Raw genomic sequence first — 13,242 nt, forward strand, 5'->3', positions numbered from 1 at the left:
GGGGAACTTAATCATTTAAACTTTTGCAATGAAATACTACTCAACATCTTTCTCAAAAAGTTTATAAAATTTAAAGCGTTAACATATAAAAATACATTTATTATATAAAAAATTCGTGTGATTTGATTTGAAAACTATAATGCTGGTTCTGATGGTAACGAGTTTAGAAGTTCGATGGAATCCAGATCTCCATATTCCCTTGGTTATCGGGGGTTACGTCGTCTTTTGTTGCTCTATCAGCTTGGAATGTACGTCCATAAGGCTCTGCAAATATGTAACGCATAATAATTAATATTAATCGTAACTACTGTTTATATTGAGACCTAATCTTATAAATTACCTTAATGCATATTAATCTATAATATAACAACTTTATATATTTCAAATCATGTCAAGGTCCTGTGATTTATTTAATATTTACATCAAGATGAATATCAGGCAAATTGCTTTATTTTTCTTAGAATGATAAAACATGGATAAAACAGCATTCAAAACAAATATTTAATTTTGTTCATAGTTTTAGTTGGTTTATTCTAACTTAAAGCTTAGCATATAAGAACTAGTATTTAGCCGCAGGAAGTCTTCCATCCAAATCACGATTACTTGGAAGAGTTTTTGGTTCTTTTGATTGCAAAGATACTCTTAGGCATCAATATCATTTACTTAAATATAGCTTTGGTATCTAAATGTGCAGTTTGGCATAGCAGAAGCAAAATAAAGCGGTATACTTTACGTAAAATCAGTTTTTGTAGCCCTCCAGTTGGGAGCCTTCGTCTAGATCTCTGAGAATGCCCTGTGAAATTGTGGGAATGGCCAGTCAGCCAGTCGTTAACAAAGTTCTGTTTTTCGTAACTCTCTACTTAACCACATACCTACAACCGTGGAAGCATATATTACAAGCTTATAGGCATGCAAATTCTTAGACCTAAGTAACAACCATATAAGAGTGCCCATTTATGCACTTTGGGATCTAAAGATTAGGCAGCAATGGTAGTTTGATTAGGGGGTTATTAGACCAACACCTTCGGAAGCCACCTTAGCACCAGGTTACCAGTTCGTCTATGCCCAGTTCTCTACAAAATCGACGAAATCGTTGGCGGGCATACCTTGAAGTATTTCACGGTCTTAACTCTCAGCTCCAAAGTGGCATCCTCGTCGCAGATCATCAGTGTGTTTGCATGCTGCTGGAAGGCACTAACGGTCCACATGTGATTCACACCCTCCTCGATGGCCTTGTACAGGGCGAATGCCTTGTGAGCTCCGGTGATCAGGATCATCACCTCCTTGGAGTCCATCACAGTGCCAACGCCCACGGTTAGGGCCTGCTTTGGCACCTTGCTCATATCGTTTTCGAAGAAACGGGCATTCGCTTCCAGTGTATCCTGTGCCAGAGTTTTCACGCGAGTCCTGGACACCAACGAGGATCCGGGCTCATTGAAGGCAATATGGCCATCGGGTCCAATGCCACCGATAAACAGCTCCACTCCGCCAGCCTCGCGGATCTGATCCTCGAACTTATTGCACTCGGCCACCAGATCAGCTGCATTGCCATCCAAAATGTGCACATTCCTGGGTTCAATGTCGATGTGTTTGAAGAAGTTGTTCCACATGAAGTAGTGATAGCTTTCGTGGTGATCTCTGGCCAGTCCTAAATACATTGGATTACATGAAACATTTCTGGTAATCTTTATGTAACAATAACTCACCCACATACTCATCCATATTGAAGGTTTTCACATACTGAAAGGATACCTTGCCCTGCTTGTGAAACTCGATCAGCTCCTTGTACATCCCCAATGGAGTGGAACCCGTGGGCAGGCCCAAAACAAAGTATCTGAAAAATAGTGCCTGTTATTAAGTGCCAAATGTATATACAGTTTAAGTATCCATACCTGTCGGCGCTCGGCTGGAAGTCATTGATACGTTTCATCACATATTTGGCTGCCCACTTGCCAACCGAGTCGCTGGTTTCCAAGATCACCAATCTCATTTCGAAGCTAAAAGTATTATTAAAGTATAAAATAAGTGCAGAACTTGCTATCCTTACTTACTATCCTTTTCAGTGAAAAACTAAAACACATTACCAGCTGTGAGTGCCGAAAAGGAATGACAGTTTCAATATGGAAAACAAAGGCCTTATCGCTTCAGGGCGTTAACAATCCCAACCCAGGATTTAGATTAGATGTTGATATTGTACATATGATAAGATACAACAGTAATGCGACCCATTCAGCTGAGTTTTTCGTGTGTACTCGCTTGTTTATTGTCCAACTCAGCTGATAAGCCGCAAATACTTGGCCATTATTGACAATTAACCCATTTATGGCGTTGCCCCCACGGAAAACACTTTCGTTCTCACTTGGCAACGCGAATCGTACTTGAGTTTATTCAATGTATAAACTTGGCTACTCACCTTCAAAACACGCGAATGCAAACTGCTACTAATTATTATTATTTGATTTTTGCTTCAACTGGCTTTTGTAGCTTATTTCCGATCTGAGCTGCGAACTGAGACTGTTCAATTGTTCAATTCGAACAGCAATTTATGCAGCGATTAGCTGCGAGTTTGAGTTTGTTTTTGCGGCTGCGGTTGAAATACGCTCTGCGGCTGAAGAAAAAGAGAGTATAATCAGAAATGCAACTGCGAGCAACCTTGAGATACTTTTGTTATCGTTATCGCGGGTTGAACGGTCACTGCATTTTCCAGTTGAACGAACTTTAAACCGCATCTCTCGCCTTTGAGTGGTTTGCATTGAGTGCGTTTCGTCTGAGTGACTTGCTCTCTTTATTGTCGCACAGGGTTGACACCTCACAAAATTAAAAGAAACAGTCAGCGCCGGAAAAAGAAGAAATATATTTATAAATATAAAAGCACGTTGGTTTTGAACTTTCTGCTCTCCAAAATATCGATAGCAAATCGAGATTTGACTCAAAATTTATTTGTTTTTGAGCGATTACAGCGCCCGCATTGCATATGTGTGCAAAGCACACACAAACGTAGAAAAATTAAAATTCCAAAAATAACTCATGGCGACGAATGGAAACGCAAAGCGGACGACGAAAAAAGGGCCACCAGGCGCCGAAAGTGAAATGCACACCCTGCAAAGACCCAATGCGAAAGGGCATATTGGTTTCAGTATACTCTTTACAATGTTTTAAATTACAATTATTTTTCGAAAGTGAATTAAAATTACTTCTTTATTTTTATTAAACATGTTTTCTTTATTTTAATTATCAAATTATTAGCAATTACATACATAAACGTAGATGTACTTAAAATGTAGTTGTTTTGTAATAGTCTGTGTGGGCGTTGAATTTGTTGGGCCGACGTAAAACGCGACCACGCCCACCCATAAAAAATGCGACGGATCGCTGAGCCGCTACATGTACCTCCATTTTCCTTCGCTTTTCTTCTGTAATTGTTGTACACTCGTGTTGTTGCTTATGTTGTTATTGTTACTTGTCCGGTAAAATGTCTGCAGGAAGCTCAAGAACCGGTCTTCACCGGGAGAAAGCCGTTTTTTGGGACGTGGGGGTGTGGGGATCGTAAACCCTATGGCCATGGCTAAAAATATATATTGCTGGCTGGTTGTCATTTCCATGTAGGCATGATTCTATATATATATATATGTATAATGTATAATGTATTTTATGTTGATTGTACAAAAAATACTTAAATAAATATGTCTGTTGTCAGGAGCATCTTTTAGTTAATCCTCTTGACCTGTATCTTATAAATTCCTCACTATGTGCTCGTTGTGTTTGTTATGCTGGTTGGTTGGTTTATCTGGGCTATTGCTTAAAAACTATTTCCCTAAATAGGGTGGAGCGCAAGTACATCGAAAATATTGTTTCCTTGCAATATTTTCAAAGTTCTTGTCGCCGCAAATACAAAAGTGAATGTTACGTAAATTCTATGTGGCATAAGAGAAGTACAGGCCTTCAGTTTATACCAAATAAAGTTTACAGTGGATCAGTTAACGCGGAAACACAAAACGTGGACAGTACGTTGTCATCGAAACAAAAAAAACTCTAGAATTGGTTAAGAAAGTAAATGAATGCACAGACGAAACAAAGATTCTCTCATAGCTGCTTGAGCAGATCTACACAAATGTTTTTGATTAAATTACTGGCATTGCGGCCACAAAAAATAACTTAGCTGAATATTAAATCTCTGTACCTCAGCGTTTGTTTGGGTTCTTGTTTATGCTCTCCGTGTGCTTTTTGTTTGTCTGGTTCAGAAAAGATTTGTGTTGTTTGATTTTACATAATGGCGCACTTTTCGTTTGACGCCTGAGGATCGCCCTGCTGATGGTAGAGCTGCTCATTGCCGTCCACGGCACTCACGCTGCGGCGACGACTCAGCCGGGAGGAGGATGTGTGATGGGACACCACGCGCTTGACGCGATCCAGATTGGCCACAGCCTCGCCCTCGGAGTTCAGCAGAATCGTCCTGGTGTTGTCGGCGGCCACCCACTTCTGTGACTTCATCACCAGACTCGATGGCGGCTCGTGCGAGGCCTTGGTGTCCGCCGACCAAACGGTGACCACGCCATTTGGCTCGATCTTTACCGACCGATGGAACTTGTAGGTGGTCGATGGACCGCCCTCGTTGATCAGTCGCTGCAGCTGCCAGCCACCGATGGCCACCTCATCGCTGCCCTTGTTGAACAGCCTTACGAACTTGCCCTCGGGGTCAATCTCCTTGATCTCCACGTTGCCCTTGGCACTGGCGGACACATAGTAATCGGAGACGCTGTGATCCTCAGACTCGTCGACCACGGCGCGCTTGCGCTTCACTGCACCAGAGGGAGTGCGACGCGATGGCGTGGCACGGGTGGAGCTGCGCAGCGATTGGCTGAAGGACTGCACAGTGGCCGCGTTGGCAGCTGGTGTGATGTTCAGACGAGCCTCCTCGCCCACCAGCAGCTTGTCGTATGCGGCGATTTCCAAATCCAGGGAGACCTAAGCGAGTTCGATTCAAGTATTAATAGGGAACCGTTTTAAGAAAAAGATTAAACTAACCTTGATGTCCATAAGGTCTTGGTACTCCTGGAGCTGCTGAGTCATCTCTTCGCGCAACCGGATGAGCTCCTTCTCGAGAAGGGCAATCTCCTGACCGTGGCGTTCGCGATCATTGTCCAGCTGGCGCTCCAGCTCACGAATGCGCGCATTGAGGTCGGCATTGGTTTGCTCCAGATCGTTGATCTTAGCATTGAGCCCATCGATACGCACACGAGTGGAGCGCAGCTCCTCAATGGACTTGTGCGTGGAATTGGATGTGCGTGCGGCGGCCTCTTGCAGTCGGCGGATCTTGTCCTCGTAGAGGGACTCGATGTCATCGCGATTAATGCGCATCTGCTCCTCGTACTGGGCGCGCAGCTCCTGCAGCGATTGCTTCAACTTGGCATCGTACTCGGAGCTGAGGCGACCATCGATCTCACTGTACTCCGTCTGTTTGATGCGGCGCGACTCGTTGATCTCCTGCGAGTGGATCTGGTCCTTGAAGGAGAGCTCCTCGCGCAGACTCTGAATGGTGTTCTCCAGGTCAACGCGCGACAGTGTCTCCTGTTCCAGGTTCTTCCGCGTTTCGTCGAACTGCTTGCGCAGTCTATCCAACTCCTTAAGCGCCTCATTGAGGTCGTCGTTAATCTTCTTCCGATCGGCGTTGGCCTGGTTGTATTTGTTGTTCAGTTCGTTGGCGCGCGACTCGTACATGCGGACATTTCCTGCGGGTTGGGATAATTAATCAATTAATGTAGGTTGAATGCAGAATGGGGTGGATTTGGTCATTAAAAGGGAGTTAAGCTACTAAATGAACATTTCCTTCTTGCTTAAAACCACGCCTTATAATTTGCGACTTCTTGATTCTTATTTTTTATGATTAATGCCAAGTGTCAAACGTAAATGCGTATATTTACGAAACTATTCAAGCTATTTCCAATTCGTTACTACAATTTCATAGCTCTACAACTATCTAGTACCCAAACACTTACCCTCAGCCGTGGTGCACTCCTTGGTCTTCTTGTCCAGCCTGCCCTTCAGCTCCTCGTTCTCCTCCCAGAGACGCTTGATGTCGATCTCGGCACGAGCGCGATCCCGAGCTGTGTCATCTAGAAGACGGCGTGTCTCCAGCAGCTCGGCCTCGAAGATGTTCTTGATGTTGGTGGTCTCGCGGGTGACCGTGTCCCTGGTGGTCTGCACCTCGATGGTGAGGCGGGAGTTCTCCGTCTCCAGGTTGCGCACCCGGTCGATGTAGGTGGCCAGACGATCGTTCAGGTTTTGCAGCTCCACCTTCTCGGCCACGCGGGAGTGGCGGGTGGGGCTCAGTGGGCTGGAGGCCGTCTGAGAGTGGGTGGGCGGCTGCTGGTGGTGCTGCTGCGGACCAGCCGAGGGCGCCCGTGGGGTGGAGGTGCTGCCGGGCTGCGGCGTGGCGGTGCCAGCACGTCGGGATTTGCTCGACATGTTCACGCTGCAGAAGAATGAACAAAATAGCACGTGAAATATTTGTGGCTGACCCCTTCAGAACTACACTTGAACAAACGTTAAATAGCACATTTACTATGACAGATTTAAGATTTAGTATTGCTTTTTAGTGAATCGCCTGCCTTGTGAATACTTTTAATAAAATGAAAGCATCACCTCTAATATATAAACCTTTTCGTTCGGTGTAGGGTATGTTACTTTTGCGCCCTGATAAAATTCCAAACAGATCCGAACACGAAAAAGGGGAAACGCACAAAACGCTCAAAAACAGAAGCTAAACGAGTTTCTTGTGCTGGCTCTCTTTCTTGCTCTCCCACTCACACGCATACACATGCACGCCACTTTCCACTCAAGCGACTGTACTAAAGCGGACGAGAAAAAAAAAAGCGAGTTTGTCGGCGTTTGTTTATGGGCGTGGAGCCAAAAGGCGGGGCTAATACTACTTTAATCAATCGCAGCGCTTAACTAATCCAAGCGGCGCACTTTAAACGATTTGATAAGCTCCCGAAAATTGCACAATATGGCGGTTTTAATTCAATATTTGCGGCATTTTCACGCAGCTGCAGGCAGGGGGGTTATTTCGATTTCGAGTGAAACTGCACCGCCACTTTCGGTTTCGGTGGGCATTTACTTAGTTATTTCAACTTGTTTTTTAAGTTCTCCTATTGCTCGTGGGCGGCAGCGAAACTCACCTGACTTTTACTAACGAACGTAAAATGCACAAATTGGAAAATGAAGTATTTTGCAGCAAGAAAACGCGGCCGACGCTGGAACGTGTAATCGAATTTGTTGCGATGGTTTCAGAGACTAATCGATAACTTTCCGGCATGGCCGGTGTGACCAAATGCTTCGCAAGAAAAATGTCCTAAATAGTGCTCAATCTCAAAATTGTTGTTAAAATACTTTAAACGTAAACATGGCAACCAATTTTAATTTAAAGCAGTAGAAATACGGTATTTCATGAAAACCTTTTAATTATACCCGTTACTCGCAGAGTAAAAAGGTATAGTAGATTCGTTAAAAAGTATGTAACAGGCAAAAGGAAGCGTTTCGGACCATATAAAGTATATATATTCTTGATCAGGATCAATAGCCGAGTCGATCTGGCCATGACCGTCTGTCCGTCTCTCCGTCCGTATGAACGCTGAGATCTCAGTTGTTATGAATAACTATCGATATCATTAACAATACCAGCGCAGCTCGTTTAAGGTCTGAAAGAAACTGTGGTCACACTGCTCTGCTCTGTTTTTTTCCTCCGCATCACGTTAAAGGTTTTTAATAGTCAATTTCACTTTAAAAGTTGTATTTTAAAGTGATAAACGTGCCCAAAAGGTGAGTTTAGTCCGGAAATTCATACTGCTCTAAAGAAAGAAACCGCCCGTAATGAGTATTTCGTTCTATTTCGAAATACATGCAATGCGGTGCGGTGAAAAAACAAAATGGCGGAGGGTACGCCGGCACCGGTTCCGCAAAAAAAGCGGCATTTTTTTTTTACAAACACATGTAACTTACACCAAGTCGCATGCTCCTTATTCCCCAGTATCTAGCTGTGAATTTATAGCCGTTAACCAGAGAAAGAAAAGCAGTAAGCAGCAATGGCCGATAATGACGATCTTTTGGACTACGAGGATGAGGAGCAGACCGAGACCACTGCGGTTGAGAACCAGGAGGCGCCCAAGAAGGATGTCAAGGGTACCTACGTGTCCATACACAGTTCCGGCTTCCGCGATTTCCTCCTGAAGCCGGAGATCCTGCGCGCCATCGTGGACTGCGGCTTTGAGCATCCCTCGGAGGGTAAGTACTTGCCTCGAGTTGCCAAAGGTACAGTCGCTAACGTTGCTATGCTTGCAGTTCAGCACGAGTGCATTCCGCAGGCCGTTCTGGGCATGGACATCCTCTGCCAGGCCAAGTCCGGCATGGGCAAGACGGCCGTCTTTGTTTTGGCCACGCTGCAGCAGCTGGAGCCGTCGGACAACAACACCTGCCACGTCCTGGTCATGTGCCACACCCGCGAGCTGGCCTTCCAGATCAGCAAGGAGTATGAGCGATTCTCCAAGTACATGCCCACAGTCAAGGTGCGTCTATAATTTATACTTTATTCCATCTGTTATACACAAAAATGGAAAAGACCATAAGTTAGCAGACACTTATTGTTAATTTGGAATTTATTTTCAGGTTGCTGTCTTCTTCGGAGGAATGGCTATTCAAAAGGACGAGGAGACCCTCAAGAGCGGAACCCCGCATATTGTGGTGGGCACCCCTGGCCGAATTCTCGCCTTGATTCGCAACAAGAAACTCAATCTGAAGCATTTGAAGCACTTTGTTCTGGACGAGTGCGACAAGATGCTGGAGCAGCTGGGTAAGTTTCCTAACGATCACCCTCAACCCCTCACAATTTACTAACGATCAAACATTATTTTAGATATGCGTCGTGACGTTCAAGAGATTTTCCGTAGCACGCCGCACGGCAAGCAAGTGATGATGTTCTCTGCCACATTGAGCAAGGACATTCGTCCCGTTTGCAAAAAGTTCATGCAAGATGTAAATATCAACGTGTTCATAACCAAAATGCTCGTACTTCTCCACCTCGCATCCACCGCTATCACGACAATTAGTTATTATTTTGTTAATGCCACGCGATATCGAACTCTCGATCTTGATCCCCCGTATAAGCCAACCACCATCTTGCAAATGGTTAAACGCGTACACCCAAACGTCCAGCGCTCTGTGAGCATAACTCGTATCGAAAAAGTTAGTTAATAACTACCAGACACCATTTTCTAAATGGTTAATCGTGGAAAAAGCAACCGTTGCGAAAGCATAAACAACCAGTAACCGCTGAAAGCATCAATTAAAATCACAATGATTTAACAATACCAACGATAGCAAAAGGCAAAATCCGAATAAAACTACAAGAAACAGCAAACCAAACATCCCGCCGACTGGCCGATGAGACAAGGTGAATCCAGAGCGAATGCGATGCGATATGCCGCTCATCTGTAATCCGCACACTTCTCAGAGCGATTGTCGATCCTCGGGAGCAGTTCAGAGTCTTGTTGATGAGATGTGGTGGTCGCGTGGCCGTATGTAGAAAATTCTAAGCATATTGTTGTATGTTCCGAGGCGAGCCTAGTCTAAGTTCGATTTCTGTTTACCCCTCTTAATTGTGTCCTTTAAAATGCGCCACATTCTATTTCCCAAATCTAGCCCATGGAGGTCTACGTCGACGATGAGGCCAAGCTTACGCTGCATGGACTGCAGCAGCACTACGTCAATCTGAAGGAGAACGAGAAGAACAAGAAGCTGTTCGAACTGCTCGACGTGCTCGAGTTCAATCAGGTAAGCCATTCTGGGGTCCTAACTATTATTTATCACTTACTAATGCTGAATGTTTATTATTCATGCGATAGGTGGTTATCTTTGTGAAGTCGGTGCAACGTTGTGTGGCTCTGTCCCAGCTGCTGACGGAGCAGAACTTCCCCGCCATCGGTATCCATCGCGGCATGACCCAGGAGGAGCGTCTGAACCGCTACCAGCAGTTCAAGGACTTCCAGAAGCGCATTTTGGTGGCCACCAATCTCTTTGGCCGCGGCATGGACATTGAGCGTGTGAACATTGTGTTCAACTACGACATGCCCGAGGATTCCGACACCTACTTGCATCGCGTGGCCCGTGCCGGTCGTTTCGGTACCAAGGGACTGGCGATCACCTTCGTTTCGGACGAGAACGACGCCAAGATACTTAACGAAGTACAGGATCGTTTCGATGTGAACATCAGCGAGCTACCGGAGGAAATCGATCTCTCTACATATAGTGAGTTACAACATAATCATCCTATCCAATGCAATGCTAAATTGATTTATTTTCCAGTTGAGGGACGCTAGAGCTCGAAAGTGCATGATATTCGGAACAGAACAGTACTGCGTAAGACTAAAATGCACTTCGAATAGATACAAACTAAAATCTTTTTTAAACTCTACTTTATAACTAAATAAAAACTATTCAGACAATGTGTTGACAAACAGAAGCGGATGTATAAATAATTTATTTATTTCGGGAATGGATCTAACACATTATCGTTTTACATTTCCGTTTAATTTACTTTACTAGACTTTTTATGAAATAGTTTTTCATAATTTGGGGCATATTCCCTTAAATAACCTAATACAACATTAGCAATATTAATATGTACAATTTTACAAATCAAACTCAATAAAATTCCCAAAAATCCCCAACAAAACCAGGGAGTTTTCATCTAACCGATGATGGTGGAATAGAAAGCGGGAACTCGCCGGGAATAGTTTAGTGTGTCCGTTTCAGGACATGCGCAATGGCCGGGAGCTTCCGGCAGCTGCATTGCGGCAGGAAGGGAGGGGGTCGTAGGGGTTGCCCAATGAGGACGGAAAAACAGGGGACGAAAAACAACGAGGACGTCCAAACAATGTGAGAAAATGCACGCGTGCGAAAATGCTGCTGAAAAAGTATGTGAAAACGCGGCGTAAGCTGAAGATCCTCCTCCTGCTGGCCATCGTCGCCCTGCTGGTCATTACCATCATAGTGCTGGGCTCCAGCGGACGTAATGCGGCCATCGAACTGCTGCTGGACGAGCGCTTCATTGCCCGAGCCTACAGGCCCGGGGACCAGCCTCAATCGCCGGAGAAGCCACCGCCGGTGGCCGTCGCCCTGCTCCAGGCGCAGCGGGAGAACGGAGTGATTGTGCCCGAGAAGTTCGACGAGCAGAAGATCAAGGAGCGCATCATTCAGAGTAAAATTGATCTGATGAAGCAGCAGCAGCAGCGGGACCACGAGGCGGAGCAGTCTGTAAGTTTCCATACCGAAGTAGTTGAGCCAAAGAAGGGGATAAATCTCGATCCTTAAATCATAAAGTGTCTTAAACTTTACAAATGAAACCTTTTTACACTTCGTTCAGTCGAGAACCACTTTGGATGCAGTGATCACCGCAGTGCACATATTCTACACTGCCCCCGTGCCCTGGTACAAGTCCAAGAAGCCACCTCCGCCGCCAGCGGAGCACCCAAACGACGTGCCCCTGACCACGCCGCGTCCGGTGAGGATTCTCAACACCGCCTTCTATCCGGCACTGGGCCTGTACAAGCCCAGTGCCTCGCTGCTCGCCCAGCACTTTGAGAACATTCGCAGCTGCGGCGTCGGAGTGGTCATCCTGAACTTCTCCGGCGGCAAGCCGGCGGAGGCGGCACTACTGCATCAGATCCTTGAACTGGCGCCGCAGCACAATCTCAGCGTGACCTTCGAGCTCAGTGTGGCTGGCAATCAGAGTGTGGAGTTTGTGCGGCAGCAGCTGCAGGAGATTGCCACGTACACCAGCCGAGCTGGATTCTACAAGGTGTGGAGCCAGTCGAGAGGTGTCTCTCTGCCGGTTCTCTACGTGAGCAATGCCTACAAGTTGAGTGATAGCCTGGGAAGGCTGTTGTGTCGATCGCCTTCGCTGGTGGAACCGGATGGCCTGAGGAGGGTTCTGGATGCCTTATTCATTGGACACATAAGGTGCAGTGCCCCTAAGACTCTACGTACTTCCCATTTCTAACTTCCGTTTCTCACCAGGCTTAAAAGCCATGCTGATGTCCTGCGACGGTTGTGCTTCGATGGCTTCTACAGCAAACTGCCCAGCAATGGAGCTGTCTTCGCCAGCACTTGGAAGAACTGGTCGTATCTGAAGTCGTTTGCCTTGTCCTACAAGATGCTCTTCGTGCCCACGGTGGGACCGGGATTCGCGGAGAGGAACAAGTTTCCGCGACATGGAGACATCCAGCGGCACCGCAGCAATGGAAGGGTGAAGTCACCACCAATGGAAAATGCAATCTAATACTGATTTGTGTACATTTAATCCCTTAGTACTATGGCGTGGCCTGGAGAACGGCCATACTCAACCACGTGGGCTTCATCAACATAGCCAGCTACAACAACTGGCCGGATGGCAGCCAGATCGAGGAGGTGGTGCCCCGGGCCGGCTTCCTGGACTACAATCCCGGCTCGAGAACGAAATATCTGGATCTCACGGCCCACTGGGTGGGCAACTTTCTGAAGACGCGGCAGGAGGCGGCGGCTGCAGCCTCGCCGGCATCGCCGCCAAACTGCTACGAGCTCCTGAACGGAACCATATGCTAGGAGCACCGGTCACTTGCGCAGCGGAGATAATCCTAGTTACTTTAGAAGCAATAGCAACGATTGCAGGCCACACAATTACTTTCCAACTGTTAAGAAGTCTTCTGCTACACACTTATACACTACCTATATCGTTTTGATAGTGATATTTTGAATAACGCGCCTAATGTCGAGTTTTTTGGCGGCAAGTTCACTTCACTTCATTCGATTTAAATAATATATGTACTAAATGCCAATCAAAGAGAGAATTTTGCAAGAGGGGTAGCTTTGCTGCCAAATCACTCGACGAAATATGAAAGGAAAGCAATTACGATTGATATCAATTAAAAATGTAACTCTAGAGCCAGACGTACTTTTTTATTACATCTATAATAAATAGCTTTCAATTATCGTAGACTATAGAGGAGAACAATATCATAACTTAATGCCATGCCATATTATGTAGACACCAAAGGAAATTATCTATGTTATAACGATATAAACTAAACACTTGTTAAACGATTGGTACTTAACAAATTTTAACTTTATTACCAGTACGATATATAAATACTTTAACTAAGCTTTAATAGTTTAGTGCCCAGAATCGCTGTTTCATTTCGAATTCCCATTTTT

The 13,242-nt window shown here is 45.5% G+C and overlaps 4 protein-coding genes across 10 annotated transcripts; 2 read left to right on the plus strand and 2 right to left on the minus strand.

The window, feature by feature from the left end:
- Nucleotides 1-78: 78 nt before the first annotated feature.
- LOC6528140 (glucosamine-6-phosphate isomerase) lies at nt 79-2,608 on the minus strand. 6 transcript variants are annotated; one of them, XM_002089170.3, is made up of 6 exons: nt 2,414-2,608; nt 1,893-1,997; nt 1,707-1,834; nt 1,107-1,648; nt 734-793; nt 79-264 (listed from the first exon to the last, which is right to left on the minus strand). In XM_002089170.3, exons 2-5 carry the CDS (start codon nt 1,988-1,990, stop codon nt 740-742), a joined length of 822 nt encoding a protein of 273 aa, XP_002089206.1. In that variant the 5' UTR covers nt 1,991-1,997; nt 2,414-2,608; the 3' UTR covers nt 79-264; nt 734-739. The 6 variants fall into 6 exon arrangements, 4 of the variants coding, with proteins under 4 accessions (XP_002089206.1, XP_039226343.1, XP_039226344.1 ...); XM_039370409.1 differs by having other exon boundaries at nt 729-793; XM_039370410.1 differs by lacking the exon at nt 2,414-2,608 and adding an exon at nt 2,052-2,076.
- Nucleotides 2,609-3,422: 814 nt separating this feature from the next.
- Nucleotides 3,423-7,313, minus strand: LOC6528141 (lamin Dm0). 2 transcript variants are annotated; one of them, XR_001454370.3, is made up of 5 exons: nt 7,179-7,313; nt 5,997-6,472; nt 5,026-5,729; nt 4,181-4,965; nt 3,423-3,565 (listed from the first exon to the last, which is right to left on the minus strand). XR_001454370.3 is itself a non-coding variant. In XM_002089171.4 (4 exons), the coding sequence occupies exons 2-4, from the start codon at nt 6,463-6,465 to the stop codon at nt 4,264-4,266; spliced, it is 1,875 nt and encodes a 624-aa protein (XP_002089207.1). In that variant the 5' UTR covers nt 6,466-6,472; nt 7,179-7,313; the 3' UTR covers nt 3,423-4,263. The 2 variants fall into 2 exon arrangements, 1 of the variants encoding a protein (XP_002089207.1); XM_002089171.4 differs by having other exon boundaries at nt 3,423-4,965.
- Nucleotides 7,314-7,666: 353 nt separating this feature from the next.
- Nucleotides 7,667-10,513, plus strand: LOC6528142 (ATP-dependent RNA helicase WM6). Its single transcript, XM_002089172.4, has 8 exons — nt 7,667-7,818; nt 8,027-8,280; nt 8,338-8,561; nt 8,662-8,845; nt 8,909-9,027; nt 9,694-9,825; nt 9,897-10,299; nt 10,357-10,513. Exons 2-8 carry the CDS (start codon nt 8,082-8,084, stop codon nt 10,368-10,370), a joined length of 1,275 nt encoding a protein of 424 aa, XP_002089208.1. The 5' UTR covers nt 7,667-7,818; nt 8,027-8,081; the 3' UTR covers nt 10,371-10,513.
- A 357-nt stretch (nt 10,514-10,870) lies between these two features.
- Nucleotides 10,871-13,213, plus strand: LOC6528143 (glycoprotein endo-alpha-1,2-mannosidase-like protein). The gene is made up of 4 exons (XM_002089173.4): nt 10,871-11,307; nt 11,417-12,012; nt 12,070-12,298; nt 12,361-13,213. The coding sequence occupies exons 1-4, from the start codon at nt 10,954-10,956 to the stop codon at nt 12,631-12,633; spliced, it is 1,452 nt and encodes a 483-aa protein (XP_002089209.1). The 5' UTR covers nt 10,871-10,953; the 3' UTR covers nt 12,634-13,213.
- The last annotated feature ends 29 nt before the right edge of the window (nt 13,214-13,242 follow it).

This window comes from Drosophila yakuba, chromosome 2L (assembly GCF_016746365.2).
Source record: "Drosophila yakuba strain Tai18E2 chromosome 2L, Prin_Dyak_Tai18E2_2.1, whole genome shotgun sequence".
Lineage (NCBI taxonomy): Eukaryota > Metazoa > Arthropoda > Insecta > Diptera > Drosophilidae > Drosophila > Drosophila yakuba.

What these genes read in the sequence shown, in the direction of transcription:
- LOC6528141 (XM_002089171.4), bottom strand. Translation starts at nt 6,465, where the DNA reads ATGTCGAGCAAATCCCGACGTGCTGGCACCGCCACGCCGCAGCCCGGC. An exon ending in GGAGTGCACCACGGCTGAGG is followed by an intron (nt 5,730 to 5,996) that starts GTAAGTGTTTGG and finishes CCCAACCCGCAG; the next exon opens with GAAATGTCCGCATGTACGAG. An exon ending in AAGACCTTATGGACATCAAG is followed by an intron (nt 4,966 to 5,025) that starts GTTAGTTTAATC and finishes GAACTCGCTTAG; the next exon opens with GTCTCCCTGGATTTGGAAAT.
- LOC6528142 (XM_002089172.4), top strand. Translation starts at nt 8,082, where the DNA reads ATGGCCGATAATGACGATCTTTTGGACTACGAGGATGAGGAGCAGACC. An exon ending in CTTTGAGCATCCCTCGGAGG is followed by an intron (nt 8,281 to 8,337) that starts GTAAGTACTTGC and finishes CTATGCTTGCAG; the next exon opens with TTCAGCACGAGTGCATTCCG. An exon ending in AGTACATGCCCACAGTCAAG is followed by an intron (nt 8,562 to 8,661) that starts GTGCGTCTATAA and finishes ATTTATTTTCAG; the next exon opens with GTTGCTGTCTTCTTCGGAGG.
- LOC6528140 (XM_002089170.3), bottom strand. Translation starts at nt 1,990, where the DNA reads ATGAGATTGGTGATCTTGGAAACCAGCGACTCGGTTGGCAAGTGGGCA. An exon ending in TTCCAGCCGAGCGCCGACAG is followed by an intron (nt 1,835 to 1,892) that starts GTATGGATACTT and finishes ACTATTTTTCAG; the next exon opens with ATACTTTGTTTTGGGCCTGC. An exon ending in CAATATGGATGAGTATGTGG is followed by an intron (nt 1,649 to 1,706) that starts GTGAGTTATTGT and finishes CAATGTATTTAG; the next exon opens with GACTGGCCAGAGATCACCAC.
- LOC6528143 (XM_002089173.4), top strand. Translation starts at nt 10,954, where the DNA reads ATGCTGCTGAAAAAGTATGTGAAAACGCGGCGTAAGCTGAAGATCCTC. An exon ending in TTATTCATTGGACACATAAG is followed by an intron (nt 12,013 to 12,069) that starts GTGCAGTGCCCC and finishes GTTTCTCACCAG; the next exon opens with GCTTAAAAGCCATGCTGATG. An exon ending in GGCACCGCAGCAATGGAAGG is followed by an intron (nt 12,299 to 12,360) that starts GTGAAGTCACCA and finishes TTAATCCCTTAG; the next exon opens with TACTATGGCGTGGCCTGGAG.